At 42.3% G+C, this 19601-nt stretch overlaps 2 protein-coding genes across 3 annotated transcripts; one reads left to right on the top strand and one right to left on the bottom strand.

The window, feature by feature from the left end:
- Window positions 1–2589: 2589 nt before the first annotated feature.
- On the bottom strand, window positions 2590–11644 carry LOC118507548 (protein TRC8 homolog). Of its 2 annotated transcripts, none has more exons than XM_036046127.1 (7): window positions 10889–11630; window positions 8576–8852; window positions 7797–8486; window positions 7485–7626; window positions 6991–7165; window positions 5093–5289; window positions 2590–5019 (listed from the first exon to the last, which is right to left on the bottom strand). In XM_036046127.1, the coding sequence occupies exons 1-7, from the start codon at window positions 11151–11153 to the stop codon at window positions 4123–4125; spliced, it is 2643 nt and encodes an 880-aa protein (XP_035902020.1). In that variant the 5' UTR covers window positions 11154–11630; the 3' UTR covers window positions 2590–4122. The 2 variants fall into 2 exon arrangements, with proteins under 2 accessions (XP_035902020.1, XP_035902022.1); XM_036046129.1 differs by having other exon boundaries at window positions 2593–5019; window positions 5093–5274; window positions 10889–11644.
- A 648-nt stretch (window positions 11645–12292) lies between these two features.
- On the top strand, window positions 12293–13223 carry LOC118507549. The gene is made up of 2 exons (XM_036046130.1): window positions 12293–12560; window positions 12626–13223. Exons 1-2 carry the CDS (start codon window positions 12417–12419, stop codon window positions 13058–13060), a joined length of 579 nt encoding a protein of 192 aa, XP_035902023.1. The 5' UTR covers window positions 12293–12416; the 3' UTR covers window positions 13061–13223.
- Window positions 13224–19601: the final 6378 nt, after the last annotated feature.

The raw sequence follows: 19601 nt of genomic DNA, 5'->3' as shown, positions 1-19601 counted from the left end.
ATTCAAGCAATTAAGGACGATTTCGAAAAAATGAGCAATAATCAATTTTCCAGTATTATCCAAAACCAATTCGAAGAACTGAATACCATATTGAAAAGAATGCTTCCCACTAAAAGATTCAAACGTTGGGATTCCATAGGAACAATTTGGAAGTTTATTGCAGGAACACCAGATGCAAACGATCTTCGTGTTATTAACAAAACAATTAATAATCTCATCGATGACAATAATGCACAAGTTACAATCAATAGGAATATTAACAACCAGATTAAAGAAATAACAGAAAAAACTCGTAACGTAATAACTCAATTCAGATCAGAATCATTAGAAATTCATTCCATCAATATTTATCTCCACCTAAAAAAGATGATAGACACACTGCAGGAAATAGTTGATAGTATAGTTATGACGAAAGCGAATATTTTAAACGAAAAAATATTGTCAAAATATGAAATCAATTGTTTGGAAAAAAACCTGGCAGCAGAAAACATTCCGTTCGACACAACTCTAGAAGCGCTTTCCTACGCCGACGCCTCTATCGCCACCAACCGCCAAGAAATAATGCTGCTCATAAAAACACCCAAACTCGACCCAAGAACGTTCCGTAAGATAAAAATTTATCCAATCCTGTACCACGACGGCAAGATTCACCTCCAGTATGACAGATTCATAACTCACGAAGCAATCAGATACCGTGTTAGCACTCTAACCCCGAAAATCTATAAAATCAATGAAATAGAGTTGGATGAATCAGATTGCATTCCAAGATTAATGGAAGGTCGAGAAGCAGAATGTAACTTTACGAAGAGTCCAGCCAAAACTGAAATATTACAGATTAATAATCACGCCATATTGATTAACTCTGTAGAGAAATTTACACTCGTCTCCAACTGTGGTATAAGCAACAGAACACTTCAGGGATCGTTCGTAATAAGCTTCAACACATGCGATATTTACATAAACGACGTGAGATACTCATCCAAACTCACCGATCTAGTTGGAACGTTGAACTTATATCCACTCGACGGAGTGTTTATTAAAAGACAGCTGGAAATTTCGAACATAAGTCTGGAAGATTTACATAATCTGCACATCGAGACACGTAAAGAATTGGAGCACATTCGCTTACAAAACAACTCTTTTCAAATAACCTGGCCAACGATAAACATTTTCGGAGGTATCATCTTTCCTCTCATTATACTGGGAGTAGCATTGCTTTACTGGTTTACAAAGAGGTGCAAAAACACGCAAACGGTAGTCACAGTACATAATTCGTCACCAAATCAGACACCCGACTACGTCACATTTCCTAAACAAACACAGTGAATCGTGGACGTTCACATCTGAGGGGGGGCGAGTTAGCAACGAGCGTCGGTAATCGCTAAATCAGCATTGGGAGTGTCGTGTTGTATCCAACGCGACGAGTTATGCTGATGCGGCGATCGCTGCTGGGCCGTTTATGGGCCGATAACGGAATCGGCTGAATTCAATAAAATAGTTAATTTCAAGACACCGAACTGTAAAAGACTCTTTCTATCTATTCAGAAAGAAAAGTTTTAACTCGCGGTAACACTTTGGCTGCACCTTAAAGGCAATGGAAGGTTGGGTGTTAATACCTAGGACGCCTAGGATAATCCGCTTACACATCGTGAATATCAGTTTTTTAATATACTCGTTAAATTGAACTTTATTACTTACTTACTTACTTACTTATCAGGCGCTACAACCGCCTACTGCAACAATCCTCGATACCGCTCACGTTTCAGCGCCGTCGTCTGCCAATCGATTATCTTCGGCCATTCTGGCGGACGCATCAACGCCATCACTCCATCTCAATTTGGGCCTACCACGCCTCCTCTGTCCGTGTGGACGGCCTTAAAGGACTTTACGGGCTGGGTCGTCCGGTGTCATTCTCATGACGTGACCAGCCCACCGGAGCCTGGCGAGTTTAATGCGCTGTACGATAGTGAGATCATCGTACAGCTCGTAGAGCTCGTCGTTGTAGCGGCTCCTCCATTGTTCTTCCACACATACGGGGCCAAAAATCCTTCTGAGCATCTTCCTCTCGAACGCGGCTAAGAGGGCTTCGTCAGTTTTGGACAGAGTCCATGTCTCAGAGGCGTATGTGAGTACTGGGACTATAAAAGTTCTGTACAGTCCCAGCTTCGTCCGTCGCGACAGGTATTTAGAGTGGAGAAGTTTCCTCAGGCTGTAGTATGACCGGTTGGCAGCCAGCACCCGTGCGCGTAACTCAACATCAATGATGTTGTCGGTGCTGACTTTTGACCCCAGATAGGTGAAGTTTTGTACGACTTCGAAGGTGCGGTCACCTATCTGTACATCACCCCTGCGTAAATCAGTGTTTGTTAGCAGGGCCGCTGGTGGTGCCACCATCATTTTGGTTTTCGCCTCGTTAATCTCCAACCCAAGGTTCTGTGCCGCCCGCTCGGTCCTTTGCTAAGCTTCTGCTACATAGGAGAGCCTCAAACCAATGATGTCTATGTTATGTCTTTCCGTAGTAATGAACTTTATTACTACGGAAATGAATATTTCGGATGTTCCAATCATTGATCATTGGCCTGGTCACAGTTATTAGGAATTTACCTACAACAGTTTTACTACTTTGTTTATTATCTCACAGCTGATTTTTTTTCTTCTGATTTCTGTCTGGTCGTTTTTGGTTAACTGTTTTAAAGACCATAACTATGTACAAATATTGCCCAGAAATTGCTTCTCAAATAAAAAAATTGATACTACTGCAGTTTAACAGTAGAAAATGTTAAAATGGTTCAGCGGTGAAATTTAGCGCACCCAGCAGAAATGTTAGCATAAGAAGTAAAATATGCAAACAACATGAACACATCACCATCATCAAGTTGAATGCGAGCTCGAAACAAAACCGTACCTTTGTGCATTGACGTTGCTTTAGATGGAGTATGTTCCATCTTTTTTTACATCTGGATAGTTGTAGGAAATGTGTTTGCAGTTTTGTGCATTCCGAACCTGCTGGATTGTGCACATTGTGCACCACCGAACCGGGAAGGTTATTGTGTTAACCGTATTATGCAATGCAGCGATTAAACCACGGCAAATCGGCTAATTGATCGTTTTAAGTGCCCTTTTTAATTTCCCTATTATTTGTTTCTTTCCCTCGATTGGTTTGTTTTATTTGGTTTTTACCTCTGTGCCTTTCGGTACAATTGATAGAGCCTGCGGTATAGTTAGGTACTGCACCGTGAGTTTTAGGACACAACCCTTTTAACCAACTACCACATTGGACGGTAATGAAACAAATGGAACGTAAATTTGCAAACGCCGATAATGTATCGCCCGCCCGATCAATCGAAACGATCCGAACGATTATTTGTGCTCGATTCGAGACAATGTGCATTTAAGTTTGCGATATGCTTTGGCCGAGAGAAAGAACATCGATACACAGCAACAGGTGGTCAGCTTAATATTCGAACTCGGTCGGATGAAGAATGAATGAAAACAAAAGCAAAGCTTTTCCCTTTGCCCATTCCGGTGTCCGGCCTTTTTCACTATTTGCGCGGCTATCAGGGGTGTACTTCCTTCCTGCACACCCAACAATCCCTGTGTTCCCTGCTGTACACGTTTCATTTCCAGCAAGCAGTAAGCCCCTTTTTCGTTAGTGTGAATTTACTCCGTTCCCAAAACAACCCGTTGTTGTGAGTGAGGCAAGAAAGACAGTACCATGCTCAGTAGTAGGATCGTTTTCCTTTCTCACCTCTATTGTGTAAGCCCTCACGTTCCGGTTCATTATAAACGAGTTAATATAAATATACACGCTACATTTTTATACCATCACTTATTAGAAATGTACAATCATACACAACCTCTTACCCGATAAAGCCTTACCACTGTCTTTTTTTTTTCGTTCAGTCCATAAATTTCCAGCACGGATAGTCATCGGTCATATTCCTCTGCTGCAGTGTTTCATTCGCAGTGTATGCTCCTACTTAACTAGCCCGGTCAAACTAATCTCATATCATTGGCAAGCGTTACTGTGTAGCTTGATTATTCGATAGAAAATGACCGCGTTCGTATGCATCTATCATTCCGCGATTGTGCGTCTGCGTGTGTAGCTATCCGTTTTGGTTGTTATTCTCTTGGTGCATTTGGCTGCTGTTGCTGTTGCTGCTGCTGCTGCTGCTGCTGCTGCTGCAAAAGTACGTGATGTCGGCGTAGGTTGAATGAAATAGCAGCAGCCGACACCAGCGAACTGTTTGACAGCCCGGACAGAGTGCCACTTCCGGAGCTGTTGCTGCTGCTGCCGCTGCTGCTACTTCCACTGCTGCTGCTACCTCCGGTAGCTTCCGTATTGTTGCTACTGATGCTATCCGAAGTGCTTGCATAGCTGCTCCCACTTTCGCTCGGATGTGTTTCGCCCTGTGTTGCAGTTAGCTCCGCACCATTGTCTAACAGCAGCGGCATCAGCAAATCGCTACTGGATTGTTCCATTTCTGTTGTATTTGTTGCTTGCAGAAGATTCGTCACTTTGCCACCTTGTGACCGATCGAATCGTATGTGCTCACGGTTATACCTTTGCTCCCCAGCGAGTTGCTCTAGCAGAGTTGATCTTCTCGACGTTTCCATCTGTGCGTCCTGCAAACCGATTGTATTTCCACCCAACGATCTACTGGCACTGGTCGCACGATTATGATTGGTTATTTGTTCTTCCAAAAACACATCATCAAACAACGGTTGATTGTGCTCATCTGCTTGGCCAACGGATGATCCGTGCAAGATGGTAGCGGGTGCAACATGGGGTTGCCGATTGTTAGTTTCATTGTTGGAACTACCAATGCGGCCTTCGGCTCTTGCATTGTCAATGTTGTTGGGTGCGTGTTCCTCTATGCTATCGTCTCCCGCGTTGCCGTCCTGATTCATGATAATTTCGTGACACAGCGGACAACGATCCTGTACGTACAGCCACTTCCGTAGACAGACACCGTGGAAGTAATGATTGCATCGTGTGATTTTGGCTGATGTCATATCCTGAAGAAAATAAAAGAAATACATACCGTTAAGATATCGCAGACTATCCTCGAACTCCACACAAACTATGTACCTGATAACAAATAGCGCATACGTCATCAAATTGGTGCAGTTGAGCAGTGGTCGCTTCCGGTAGGGAGGAAATTTTGTGTACTGCTGTGCGGCGCTTCATAAACACTACCCAGCCGGCTCGAGCCTCACACCAGATGTTGAAGTACGCATGGATGCCCATCATCAGTGCCCGTATCGCACCGCCTATTGGAATCATTTCTAAATGTAAGCGAGCCATCAAGCAGTACAAAACCGACATTGTGACGGAATCGGAGAAAGGTATTGGGAAGTAGGAGGGGCAAGGATATTTTTTTTACAGTGGGCCCCAATGTCGTGTCCATAATTGTTGTTTGGTGGTTTAGTGCGATAGGGAATGATTACAGTAACCAGATAAAAGAAGCCACAAACACAGCACAAATGAGAATGAAAAGGAGGGAAAGAATGAGAAAGAAAGGAAAACTTTCGTAAATAAAACAGACAACAAACAATCGTAAACAAAACAATCATTCTAGTGAGGTGCTACTGAGTCATGTAAGAAAAAATGGTTAGGAAAAATAATACAAATAGTTTAGTTTTGTTTACTAAATTAAATTAAGTTGGAATTACAATGATTATATGAATTGATACCTTCTCATTGAATTGTTGCTCGACTGTTACAGGACGATTTTATTATCATAAGGCTTGTAACTAACCACTGGTAATAAATTGTTCTAACAATTCTCTTCCCATCTGGCCTATATTTAACAATCTAAAAGATTGCAGAAAGTTCGTCTTTACCGTAAAAATTAGCAAATCGAAATGAACAAGATAGACTTCACAGTTATTCATTTTAAAAGCAAAAAGAACGTATTACTTCGCGGGCTTTAATAATAAATAATGTTTTGATTGTTATCAAATAACGAAAATAATAATATAAATTTTATAAATATAAAGCCTATTCAATTACGGTACCCGTCCGACTAAAAGAGTCCTTCAGGAAGTGTAGGGACATTTAGAATATGCCAAGACTTTGTACCAGTACCATCCTGAACACATATCATTATTGAATATGCATGTGGTAATTATAATATGTAATATGTTTGACCAAATTATAGTGGCTACTTGTAACAAACCTCAAAACAGCCGAACACAGGTAATATACGTTAAACATATGTAGAAAGAATTCCAAAATACATAAAAGCTGTAGTAGAAACTATAAGAAACTCAAAAAAATATTTGCATTTGTCAAAAAGGCAATTCTTAATCAATAAAAACAATTAAAAAAATCCGTTGTATGGCTTGGAAAACTAAGACTTTCTATAAACTTTTGGCCTTTGGATTATTTTTGTGAGTTTTATTAATTGGCAGGAAGATGTAGATAAGGATGTCAGGATTTTTTTTTTTTTTTGTAGTCCTAAGTTAAGAAAATCACCATAAAAGTGGAGCAAATGTTTGGTTTCATGTAGTCACATTTTAAGTACATACAATTTCGCCAAATAGATTGTTTCATATAATAATGTAAATAGCTAGAGTCTGAATATTCGAGTAACCGAAGATACATAAATGAAACGTATCCGTTGTAGAAATTCCTATAGTCTACTTTTACAACAAAATTCTTCGTGGTGAATAAATAGTGCCTAGCTAAATTTGTAGGTAGTGTTAGTGTAAGCAAAAATAAAAGCTATATTTTTAGATTGCGATAATAATTATAATAAATAAAACAAAACATGTATGATATTTAACAACAACAAAAATACAATAGTTTTGTGGCAATTTAATAGGGAAATAAACTACCAAACAACAAGCTACGGGAATGGAAAACGACAGTAAATTTCAAGCGCCGAGGGTGGTGTCTGCTGGAAGTGTGCAGTAGACAACATCTCCTTTCGTGTAGGTTAGATAATTGGAAATGTGGTTCCAAACAAATGAGATCATGCTTACCGGACTCAAAGATCAGTATCCAGGCTCCATTGAAAAAGAGAAATATTCCGAAACAAAACTCCACCGAATTGCCAAACGCTCGTATGTAATACACGTAATCGTCTAATTTCTCCCAGAATGTTTGGCGTCGTGCATCGAGCAGGAAGAGCGTGTACGTTGCCAAACTGACGAGTACCTGTAGAGGGAACGAAGGAGGTCGTGTTAATAATATCAAACATTTTACCTAGTTTGACGAATATCCCATCAAATATCTATTTCATCCAATCTACATACTATCTTCCTATTAAACTACAATTAATGCAATATTTCTGACAGTTGCCAGTAGCTAATTGCTACTGGAGAGCAATTCTTTTCATTATACAGCTAAATTTTGCCTCAATATGCGATGCTTCCGCTTTTTCTTGGTACGTCCTTTCTATCCTTTGACCTAGACTTAGTACAGTATTTTTTATAGATACCTTATTCTCTCAATATAAAAACAATGCCCAACTTACCTTCACAATCACTTCAACCGAGAAAGCTGTCACTGCCAACAACCACGTGGAGGGTGAGTGGCTGGCCCAAAGTACGGCCAGCAGTGATCCGGGCGCAATAAGAAGGAAAGCACACACTATTAATGCCCGTGCGTGACGCTTGCTGTGAAACGGCAAACATACCCCCGGACATACGCGAGGCAAGTGAACAAAACAAGGAAAAAAAAAACTTGGTTAAGTGGACACAGTGACTGGAAACATGGTTGTGATTGTGTTTGTTATGGCATTGCGCTTGTGGCAACTGGTCGGAGAAAGGAGGTCCTTAGTACTCACCGTGATGGATTGCGGGCAGCACTCAGTGACATTAGTATGGGTGCAACAATGTTGTGCAAAAAGTGCAATAAAGCCGTCACTAGCAGGCACATATTGCGACACAACCGAATAATGCGCTTATCCGGTGAGAGCGAAGTGAGCCCAGTTTGTAGGGCCAAAATGTAGAAAAGTATCGCCGACACCGTACCGATCGATTTATCCTCATCATAGTCCTCGGAAAGCAGGAACAGCTGAAACATCTTGCCGATGTAGTGGCAAATCAGTGAAATGATGCTGGTCATGCCGAGCACGGCCGTTAGCGTTTCGCACCCGCTGACAAGGACGCTCTGCACCGTGGCAGCAAAGCGCAGTGGAGCCTCCGTGGACATTAGCAAGCTGATGAGATGCTCCGTCAGCCGTATGGTCCAAAACACGCGCAACACGCACGGTACGTTCAAGCGCTGCCATTCGTTTTCGATCAACGTCGCAATGCCAAAGTTGCTTGCAAAGTTGCGAGCGTGCTGGTAACCGCTAAGGATTGTTTTCACGACATCAAACGAGGAGCTCCAGAGCGCAATTTTCGACAGCACGAGAGGCAGGATGGCGGCAAAAGCAGGGGAATGTTTAAGGACTACCGACGGCAGTGGCAGCATCGCAAGCAACAGTGGCATTAAGAAACTGAACGGAAGCGCCTTTTGGACGATTTTGTGCCTAAATCAGCAGAGAGAGAGAGAGAGAGAGAGAGTGATAATATACGAGTTTAATGTGTTATAGATAGATTGCTTGCTTTTTTTGCGTACCGTGGTCCCAAATGAATATAGGCGAAAATGACACCCATCAACCATTGGGCAAGCAGATGTGGCAGTATTGAGATCAGAACACCTCCAGGATCAAGCAAGCGTTCCATATTGAGCGACAGAACATCTTCCAACAAGCTAGGACTGTCGGAGATGACCGATAGGGCGGAGACGTTGCTCCAATAGGACAAGAAGATCAATCCCACGGATACGATGTACATGTACACGATAACTAAATGCCGGGTCCATAGCATGAAAACACAAGCTGCACTAATGGCACCTGTCGTAGAATGAAGAAAATAAGGGAAAACGATATAGTAAAGAGCTAATCACAATAGATATGAGAACAATTGTTTCTAGTAGTGCAGTAATACTTCATTGTTATGGGAATGAGCCTGAAACCTTTTACCAACTTAATACTATTTGTTCTAGAATTTTGTGCTATTCAGCGATCTCAGAATGAACCTGCCTTTACACTTTTCTTGCTTTTACATGGATACTTTTGCTTGTCATTGATCCTGGTGTCACCGATCGACTTGACGATCGTACACATTGTTGTGTGCTTAATAAGATAATAATATACGATAAGATAATTGGGATACGTGATGAGGATACAAAACTCATAGCATCTTCAAAGCCCCTTATCACTCGGATTCTATCAGGATCATCATCTTGTACATGAGATCCTGAGCGTTGACGTACAGAATCGTTTAATCATAATTTGAGTGCGTATTATAGACGGAATGGACTTAAAAATGAAACAAAAGCATTGTCCTCCCTATTGCGATACCTTTTATACAAGAAACAAGTTGAACTACGTACTGTTTGCACAATATACGGCAACGTAACCCAAACAAAGCTAACATTTGTACATTTGTGTTTGCTTATATGCCCTATTACAATGTCGCGGACATTTCTACCGCTTCAAGTAGTTGTGCTGCGAATGGTTTCTACCGGTGTAGAAGTGTGTGAGGCCAAATCAAATGTGGTAATCCGTGGAACCATCTACCATCAGCAAACTACCTATCGTATGGTTAGCAGTCGATAGGGGAGAAGACAGGCAGGCAGAAACGTTATCAGGAAACATGCTGAATCATTCAACAGTAGCTCGTTGTACGCACATTCGGACGGCCCATTCAATTCGGGGCCAAAGTCGCTGTCGTTTCGTTTAAATCATTAAAGGGGTTTTAGTTTCGTGTATTCTCTAACACATGCGGTATAGCACGGTGAGAACACAACGGAGGTTTCAAAATTTCGTAACATTCAATTTCTTTTCCGATGTCGTGGACAGGAACAGATTAATCATTCAATCCTTGATTTGATCAACCGTTTGTGTTTTGTCACGCAACGTTCATAACTAGATAACAATTAATAAATAATCATTCAAATGCGATGAGCAAACAACACAGTCAGGATGATATCGTTTCTATTATGCTGATAACGATCGTATTAGATTGATTGATAGCAAAGAAAATATTGTAAGTAGGTCATACGTTTCTAAAAGGATGAATACTCTAAACGAGAGGGTTATTTCACTATGGAACCGTTTTAAAACGACCACATTGATAGAGATGATCGCACAAACGGAAGATGATGCCGTACCGCAAGGAATGACGAGGAAATAGTTCGTTTTGATGCGGTTCTTTACCTCCAGGTTCTGTAGCAGAAATTTTAAGGTCGCAAAAACAAAACCGACGTGGTGTTGCGAATTTGTGACGCATTTGAACTTGATGCTTTAGATTCGAACCATTTGGCCAAATATCGTTTTGAAATAAAGAGCACTGCTTCCTCCGATCGGTGCCTTTAAAACGCTTGTTAAAAAGACCAAAAAAATACTATTCAGTGACGTCAATGGGATGAAAGAATCATTTGATAAACGTTGGGACATTTGCTGCATCCTTGCTGGCCAGCCGGGGGAAGAAGGCCACCGTGTACCAGAATGCAGGTCAGAGAGCCGTTTGAGTGGCGAAAGAGTGTGAGAGAGAGAGATGGCAATACAAAATAACCCACATCCGAACGCCAAGGCTACGCAAGGTTGTCAGGTGAGGAATAGTAGCTGATGTTCGCATATTCTTTGCAAACAGGTTGGTGGTTGACCGTATCGAAGCGACGGCGGCGAAGGAAAGACGACGGAAGGTCGGTGGCAATGCACAGGAAGTACAGTTAACACTATAGATAAACCGCAGGTAAGATGGATGACGGTGACTTTCTTTAATAGTATAGACGTCGTCTTCTGGAAAAGACAACACGGTGGTGCAGAATTTGCGAAAGATAAACCAAAGCGCCTGTCCCCGGACAGTCGTCGTCGTATCTTACCGAACAGACAGAAGAGAAACTTTAGCACCGCGAGCGAGATGAATTTGTACACCTCGATACTGTCCTGCATTCCTCGGTCATCGTCTGGCAGCATTGCGGCTACTGGCGGGTCGAGATTGATGGCGGTGCTGTTCGCAACCTGACTGGCGGATTGGGCGATCGGCACGCCCATGCCCATCTTAAGGATTTCATCGATGATGAACAGGCTGGGAACGCGCATTATAACGTCCACCAGACCAAGGACCTTCGTTCGCACCACGGACATTTTGGGGGGCTGTGTGACGAACTATTTGCACTCAATGTTGGAGAGAAAAAAACACACACACACGCACATCTAACTTTTTGGTTCCACCTTTACACCCGTTGGTCCACTGCTGGTGGTTTTAGAATGTTTACAATTTGGATATTTCGATGGACCGAGGGGAACTGCGACTGGGTAGAACAATGTTTCGCAGTAATTGATCGAATAGATCCGCACAACATCACTGCAGCAGTTTCGGGCCTTCCATTACGGGAGCTACAGCTGTGCAAGTTCGGAGCGCGGTTCGGAGGCAACAGTCGCTCGCACTGTTCAATTTCGGATCATTTTTTCACTAACATACTGTACACTGGGTTAATCTACACTCGTTTTAAGCACGTTCGTGTATGGGTGCTTTTGTTTTTCGATCGATTTGTCGTAATTTAGCAGGATTGCAGAAAAAAACGTTTTCGTTGGTGTTATTTTTTCTCATTGAGCCAACTGTGTAGAGACAGCTGGTGTTCAAGGTATATGGATGTAGAAGGTAGAGTTGTTTAGAGCAAATTGACATTTCTCGACCTGACATAACAGTTCCGTGGTGATCAAGGGGAAGGGTATTGAGAAGAGTGACGGCAGCGTCGGAGGAGGCGCCGGTGGTGGTATCGCTTGCGATTTTTTGACGAAAAATGCAACCAAATATCGTCAATCGTCTGTGGAACAACATTTAATATGCGAAGATGACCCATAAATTAGTGAAATTGCTCAAGGGACTGAGAATCGAGGCTGTTTGTTCATGTTGGTAGCCCCATACCATATGTTTTTGTAAACAAACTCTGACATAACTCGACTAAAATGTCGCCCTGTCAAATCGATAAAAATCCACCTTCTAAATACATACACCTTGCTGGTGTTGGACAGCAGGCGAGATGATGACATTTCAACGAATGACACATGGATTCCATTGTGAGTTGTACTAATAGCGTTCTGTTTTTATAATTCTGCAAAAAATATGGGAATTTTCAGAGTTTAAATATGATTAAATGTGCTTCAATATGTTACTTACTCCCAACAATTATGAAACAAAATATAATGAGAAAAATTAGGTGCTCTAAATTCTAGAGAAAAAAAAACCATTGTACTAAAACGGAATGACAACACCATACCTTGTTTGTATAGATCTTGACAACTGCCAGTGTTGTTTGTTGTGAAAATGTTCCGGAATGCGAAAGTATGAAACTGTGTTAAATCGTTTATTTCGCGAATTAAATGTTTTGAATCACCCAAACACGCATGGAATCCAAGCTAGATAGCTACAGAAAGACAAAACGTCGTCAAGCTCTTCTGAACGACGTCAAAGATCGGATCTACAATATGGTGTCCTTCCACCAAGTGCACAATGAAGAGAAAGCATCCCACGTCATTATAGAGGCAGATGTGAGTAAACGTGTGACTGTGTCGACTGGAAATGTGTTTGATAACGTTGGTATTTACATTTCCAGAATGATCCACCGGCAGAAGAAAATCCATCCAAGAGGAAAAAAGACGATTTTAATCAACCGGCCAAAACAAATGTAAAAACTGTACGGTTTTGTCCGAGCCCTGAACCAACACTCTCGGATCCGGATCTTTCGGATAGCGCGATATCGAATGAGACGGAGCAGCCCGAAGCAAAACGACGATCCTCCTGGTTGACGTACATAACTTATCTCGTGTACTTTCTGTTCTGGGCAACACTATACGCCATCGCGATAGAGTTGCGTTTCGGAGTGGTATTTTTGATGCTTTCGGCACTGTTCGGTATCTACTTTAATACCCGCACCAAGAAGGCACCTGGCGAGATAAGTGCGTACAGTGTATTCAATGAAAACTGCGAAGCTATAGATGGTACTCTAAAGGCTGAACAATTTGAACGTGAGATAGGTATAAGACACTGACTGTAACTGAACGTGGTTTATAAACGAAGAATCAGGTATTTATTAAACATTTTGTGTGGTTCGTACAATGGGCCTATCTTGTAACAGGAGTGGTCGTTGAGAAGGATATGATATTGAGAACATTTATTTTATTAAACGTTATCTGAACGTCTGATTACTTTCATACTCACTTTCACACAATTATATTTCAAATGGGATTGCTCACTGATGGAATATGATTATTTACAGGCCTTTTCTTAAAGCAATAACAGCGGGTGTCATCAAATCCAATCTTACACCCTAAGGATTGACTATCCAATGATAGTCCCGGCAATGATGGAACAAGATATCCTGGTTATGTTGTGCTAAGGACACAAAATAAGGTTAAAACATTTTTTAAACCATTCAAAGACGAATGAAATCGACGGACGGAATATAGGGTGAAAGACGATTGCTCATGCCAATATCCATAAGTTCACCAAAAGATGTGGATATTTGTTAAGACTATCAAAATAATTACTCTATGCTTCACTAAAAGTGATCGAAAAATCTTCAGCAATATCCTTATTTAATACCACTATACCATTTTATTATACAGCAATAAATGTATAATGGAATGGTCCGAAGGCCCTTGATGATCTCATACAATGGTCAACCAAATAATGATCAGGGTCGTCACATGAAATCTGATCTATACTATATTGCCATAGCAAGCGCTTTACTTTATTTCTAAATGGCCAATACAAGCACAATAAACCATTATATGGTAGAGCTGTCCAATTAACTGGTCAAACTAAAAACAGGAACAGAGTCTTCAGAGTGTATGTGTTGAAAGTGAAGGTTTTTTTTGAAACATTTCTTAAAGAAGAGAATTAGCATATTGGAAATCACAATTGGAAGCAAAAAAAAGGATGGGATCCGCTTTGATTATGTTTCTCTCGATCGGTGCATGTGCAGTCAGACAGTTTTAGCGTTGCAAATCTAAGGTACGGAGTTCGAACAAGGAACCCAGACCGATCCTTTTTCGGTTGTCGATCAATCGGGACGATTGCCATCGTGTTCTGGATAGCCCGGAAAGGGCATTCCTGTTGATGGTGTCCACTTGTGGATCGAAACGATAGCATCAAGCGCGCGCATTGATTGTCGGTTGACCATCATCGCGAAAGAGGTAAATGATTAATTAAAAGCTCATTGTCAGCAGCCACACGACCTGATCGCACGAACTGGCTATGCAGAAACCTAACCTCTGTAGCATTGCTCACGCAATTGGTGAAGGTGTTAAATGGACGCACGATTTGTATGCCTTGCCATGACCGTCCCTATACGAAGCAGTTCCAGTAGCACAGTAGCCAATAGCTTTAACGTCCATAGGCTAGAACGCTGTAGTTTGTAGCATATTTGCCGCCATTTCACACTGCCCATCCGGCTAATTCGAAATCAATTGATCCACCAGGAGGAGGGGGCGGACAGCGCATCTTAACCTTCCCGCAAAGGTCGGTGCTCGTTGATGAAAAGCATCACGATACTGCACTACTGCACGTCTCTTTGGTTGACGATCGCTTTCTGTCGCGCGGCGGCACCGACAACGCCCGAGTTGTGAGTTGTCAATCGTCGAATTAATTAGTCAACCCTTTGCCACTCTCAGGCTACACTGCCTCACTCTTTTCCACTATGCCAGAAACGGCAGGACAACCCCCAAAGCTGTCGATGATTTCAACACTTAGTCTGAGTTGTCCTTTGGCCAGTTTTTGTTTTTGGTTGGTGTACATCCTTACAAAAACCCAATTACGATTGCAAGAAGGAGGACGTGCGTGTGCACATGCATCACCTCTCTCGGTCATCCCGCGCGCGCGCACCTTGAGTGACAGCAGAACGCGTCGGGGAGAAATCTTGCGATGGGTAACCGCTTCGCGATGGCGATCGTGCTGGCGATCGCATCTTGCCATTCGTGTAGTGTGGCGATCGTCAATAGACCACCACCAACGCCCCAGTTCTTCCGGCCGTTTATGGAAGCGCTGTCGTTTGACGAACGTTTCATGAACTGAACCCGCGCGACTGTACAGTGTTTGGTCGAGGCTCTCCTTCAACTGCGAAACATCCGCACAGGAAGACATTAGTGTGTGCATTAGAGACGCGAGTTTGTTGTGCGTTCCTTTTTCGGGGATCTAAAGTGGATGCCGCCGCGATCGTCGAGAAAGGTGGGATCGTCGCGAAAGCGGTTGATGGGGATTTGTATCAATTTGGTCGGGGCCAGGGGGACTAGAGTCATTCGCAAGAATCACGCTCGCCCCGGGTAAAGATATAGATATACAGATATACAATGAAAACTCCAACCGAACGGTACGATAATGCCTGATCGCAACTTAAAGCGTGGTGGAAAAAAATGGGACCTGGTCAGCTGTTATGTTCAATTATTTATTTACGGCAATGTGGTCACCAAGCCGTTTCCTCACTTGGTAGTTGTTTGACGCCCCACACTGCGGTCTGATAGCAAGACGTTAAGTCGGAAGAATCCATCGGCCAATAACCAAGCAGGACTTTGCGAGGAGCGTGCGCAAATGAATCGTAATTGGTTTTGTACAGTGTTTTGCATCGACAACTGATTCAAGGAACTTTTTTCGGTTGTTAGATACCAGATAGGCAGATCAAACGCATGCCCATATCTGATCGTGTAGTATGGTTAAGAATGATGCAAACAGAAAAAAACGCGCTAACAAGCTCTGCTAATGGTTAGTCGATAGCTATTTCTATGAACCGACGTGTTATTGATTGCTTTTTTGTTTATCTTTAGGGTTTGATACGGGATTGGAAGTTGTGTGGATGAGAGCATAAGAACATTTAAACGACATTAAAACATGTGTTGATACGTAAAGTAGTGTGAAGTGTGTCAAATGGTGCTTGTACACTGCTTGGAGCTGCGACATGAAGATGGCTCAATTACCGGACGACATCATTTGGTTAGACTCTGGACTTGGTTAGATTGTTTATTAGTTTTTCTAGAAAATTAAATCCCACAACCCACAAACATCGCCTCCATCATGGTTTTCCTTTTCCAAGAATCAGTATCAACCATTAAAATTCCTTGAACAAAATAGTAACGCAAAGCCCGTTAGACGGCCGCGAAATAAAATTGGGTCAGTAAATACTTTTGATAGAAAGTAAACAACAAACCCCAATTGAAAAGCCATCAAAGGTAGCACACGATCCCTTCGCTACTTCTATTGTCCCTATTGTAATCCAAAAGCGGGCGTTTGAGTAATTTTCCCTTCCTCCTAGCCTATTGGTTGCCTCCTGTAGGAATGCTTTTGCAGCCTCATATACATCCCCATTGCTCATTGCTCAACAACCAAAAAAAGGAAACGAACATTTTCAAAAAAGGGTGTAAAAACATGAACCTTGGAGCGACACAGATAAGCGCAGGGAGCAAAGTTGGGGAAGAAGGACGTCGGCGACGTCGTCGTTTTGCCTATTAAAATTTTTCCACATTCCAGTTCGATCAGGGGACACATTCGTTTCTTCCAAACACCGGTCGGACTCGGTGGTGAAAATGATTGGAAAAAAGAGTCCAGCTTAATAAGCTATAAAATGAAAATCTTTAATTTTTAATGACTCTACATTGCTGGCATTGCGGCAAACGGGCGTGTTAAACCCCCATCCTCCCCCCCCCCTTTTTTTTGTCCGGCAGATCCATTCTTGTTCGGCTACCGTTCCTTCTTTGGGCTATCTGGCCTGGTTTCCATGTTCGAAGAGTACGGTGCGCTGACGAGAACATATTCGCTACGGCGGAACAGATGTGCGGTGTGCTGGTGTGCTTCTGTCGTTGACATTTTTGTGTTTCTGTCCGGTAGCGATGTGCTGCCTTCAAACCCGGAGAGGCCATCAAAAATAGCTTTTGGCAACATTCGTCCATTGTTGATGACGCGCCGACTGCTGCTCCTTGCCGTGGCATTTTCGTTTCGCTCTTATAACAATTTGTTTCCATCAGTCGTTGTGTCATGCTTGATGCGATCGGAGGTTGGCCATGCTTGGTAGTTAACCATGTCCCGAGACGAGCCAGTGACTTCAATGCGCTCGCATTCGTTATTTATTATTGCCGAGTACGGGTTTGGAAGTGATATGAACGGCAGGGCCGAATCATCTTCAACAGGTCGGATGCTTGATTCAACATGGACGAATTGGCAGAACGATCAACGGGTTCTTCGAGGGTTCTCCCCGCAGGAACATTTGCTCCCGGTATGGATGTGGAGAGGCTTCGTTTTGGAATCTCAACCCCCCCGGGCGTACTTCCATCATCGGCCGAACCCGATGGCCGACGTACTCGCACGTGGATGGCATGTCTTTTCGCTTCCGCAAAGCAAAACGTACCGTCGTTCGCCGACAGTTTCCACGGCGGCCAGTAATGGTTCCGATGCTATAATTGATATAAATTAATTCTTTTTATAAAACATTCTCAAGCCGATCGTGGAGATGGTGGGTTCTTTTTTTGTTGTTTTCGGCCGACCGAAGAAAACGAGCACATCGACAACAGGCGATCGTACACATTGTTCGACATTTTGTCCCGCTTTCTTCTTCACGATCGAACAGCAATCGGTGCAGTTTTTTGTAGTTGTCGTACTTTTTTCGACAGTTTAAATCGGTCCGCTGACAATTCCCTTAGATGCGAAGCAATTACGATTCCAACAGGATGCTCTAGCGAGGTTCGAAAGTCCATCTCGGTCCCGTCAGTTGCTTCCGCATAAGGCAAACTCTGTGTCCCTGTGAGTGTGTCTGAGCAGTGAAGTAGCCGGGGCTCAATGGTGATGGCCGTGGTGAAAGCCGTATGATACGCCAGTTTTGAACCGGCCTGACCCTTACCGGGTGTGCAGTTTCCTGTTTCGTAGGTCAACGCCTGCCGCAGTTCGCTTTCGAAGCGGGTGAATTGTACCGATGCTTATTAAAATGGTTATTAAGAATGGAATAAAATCATCAAAATCGGCTCCGAAGCTCATGACCGAACCATGGGTGCGTAACTAACCTTTTGTTGGTTGGAAGCAAGTTTTTGGAAGCATTTTTTCTGTTTTCGCATAAGTTTATAAATATCACGATTGTTCGATTGCTGCTGAATTTTTAAATTAGCATGTTGGAATTCGTCTGCACAAACAACACAGGTCGTGAGGGGACACGTATTAGCATAATAATGAATGCAAACCCAAAGGTCGGCTAAGGTGTCAATGATCGGTTGGAATTGGTATATGATTGGAGTCCAACCACAAAGATGAACTGAAGTATGATAAAGACCATTGGTCTTGTTCGAACATTTAGTTCTGACTGATTTATCATATTTTTGAACACATAAAAATGATAGGGACATTTTTACTTTAATTAATTTCTTGTGTGAAATTGCGTTGTATTTACCACGGGCAGCAACTGTTCACAGGCCTCCGAACCGCTTTGACGGACGCGTCACCCTATCTCAGTTTGGGCCTATAACGCCTCCTCTGTCCATATGGGTGGCCTAGAAAGTCTTAAAGATCTCGGACGTCCGGTGCCATTCTTATAACATGACTAGCCCACCGAAGTCTTGCCAGTCCAATTCACTGCATAATAGTGAGAGCACCGTACAGGTCACAGGGCTCTTTATTGTAACGGATCCTCAATTTCCATCATAGGCATTCGGACACCTTGTGATAAATTCCTTAGTTGAGAGTTAGATGACCAAGAGTTCGGCGTAAGGGGTGTAAAGAACAGTTATTAGCTCTCCAACTCCAGTTGCGAATTTGGGCAATTTGATTTAAAACCATGAACTCGTTGTTGAGGGATAGTTTAGATAACCAATGATTTGATGACATAAGCAAAATAGTTGATAAGAGTGCTAAATCGATGATTTGATACAAGTATTTCGTCGATTTAGCGCTCTTATCAACTATTTTGCTGTCAAGTTTAATAGGATAGTCATCATGGTCAAAGAATAACAATGTGTGAGAATTTTTAAATAATCTTTGTCATCTATTTGACATCATTTTTGGTGGTTTTTTCACTTGCCTGTACTTAAAAGAATATTTAAAACCGCCGTTAAGGTAAGGTAATAAAGGACCGTAAATCATGAAACTGCCAATGAAATAAATCAACTTATAATGGTGCGTTAGGAATTGTTCTCTGCCATCAAACGAATTGTCTTGCGGAACGACTTGGTCTGATATTCGAGAATGTGGATTTTGGGGAGTTTTAAAGAAATTCGTCTTCAAATTCTGAATTGAAATTTTCAGCTTGCAAACAGTTTAACTAAAATCAATTTAAATATTTTATAATCGCCATATCAATAGATAACGTGGCCAAAAAATCACTCCCAGCTATGATTTAATGCTCCTTTCGCTCGTATTCTTAGCCTATAAAACAAACTTTACGCATTATATTTTGGACGTGATAAATTAGTGTAACTGTAATGAGCTTTCCGTTTTGTTCGGTCTGTTGATGAAGTTATCCAAATGTTCCACATAAAATATAAACATAACTCGGAAGTGTGCCCCGTGTTGGTGGAAATTTGACACTCGCTGCCTATTGGAGTGAATGCCAGCGTTGTGTC

This window comes from Anopheles stephensi, chromosome 2, assembly GCF_013141755.1.
Source record: "Anopheles stephensi strain Indian chromosome 2, UCI_ANSTEP_V1.0, whole genome shotgun sequence".
In the NCBI taxonomy this organism is placed as follows: domain Eukaryota; kingdom Metazoa; phylum Arthropoda; class Insecta; order Diptera; family Culicidae; genus Anopheles; species Anopheles stephensi.
This window is presented reverse-complemented; position numbering and strand designations above follow the sequence as displayed.

Bases quoted from the DNA above. Each gene is read 5' to 3' on its own strand.
- LOC118507548 (XM_036046127.1), bottom strand. From the start codon at position 11,153: ATGTCCGTGGTGCGAACGAAGGTCCTTGGTCTGGTGGACGTTATAATG. The intron at 8,853-10,888 runs GTAAGATACGAC...ATTCTACGACAG, and splicing joins GTTTCTCTTCTGTCTGTTCG to GTGCCATTAGTGCAGCTTGT. The intron at 8,487-8,575 runs GTACGCAAAAAA...CTGCTGATTTAG, and splicing joins TATATTCATTTGGGACCACG to GCACAAAATCGTCCAAAAGG.
- LOC118507549 (XM_036046130.1), top strand. From the start codon at position 12,417: ATGGAATCCAAGCTAGATAGCTACAGAAAGACAAAACGTCGTCAAGCT. The intron at 12,561-12,625 runs GTGAGTAAACGT...TTACATTTCCAG, and splicing joins ACGTCATTATAGAGGCAGAT to AATGATCCACCGGCAGAAGA.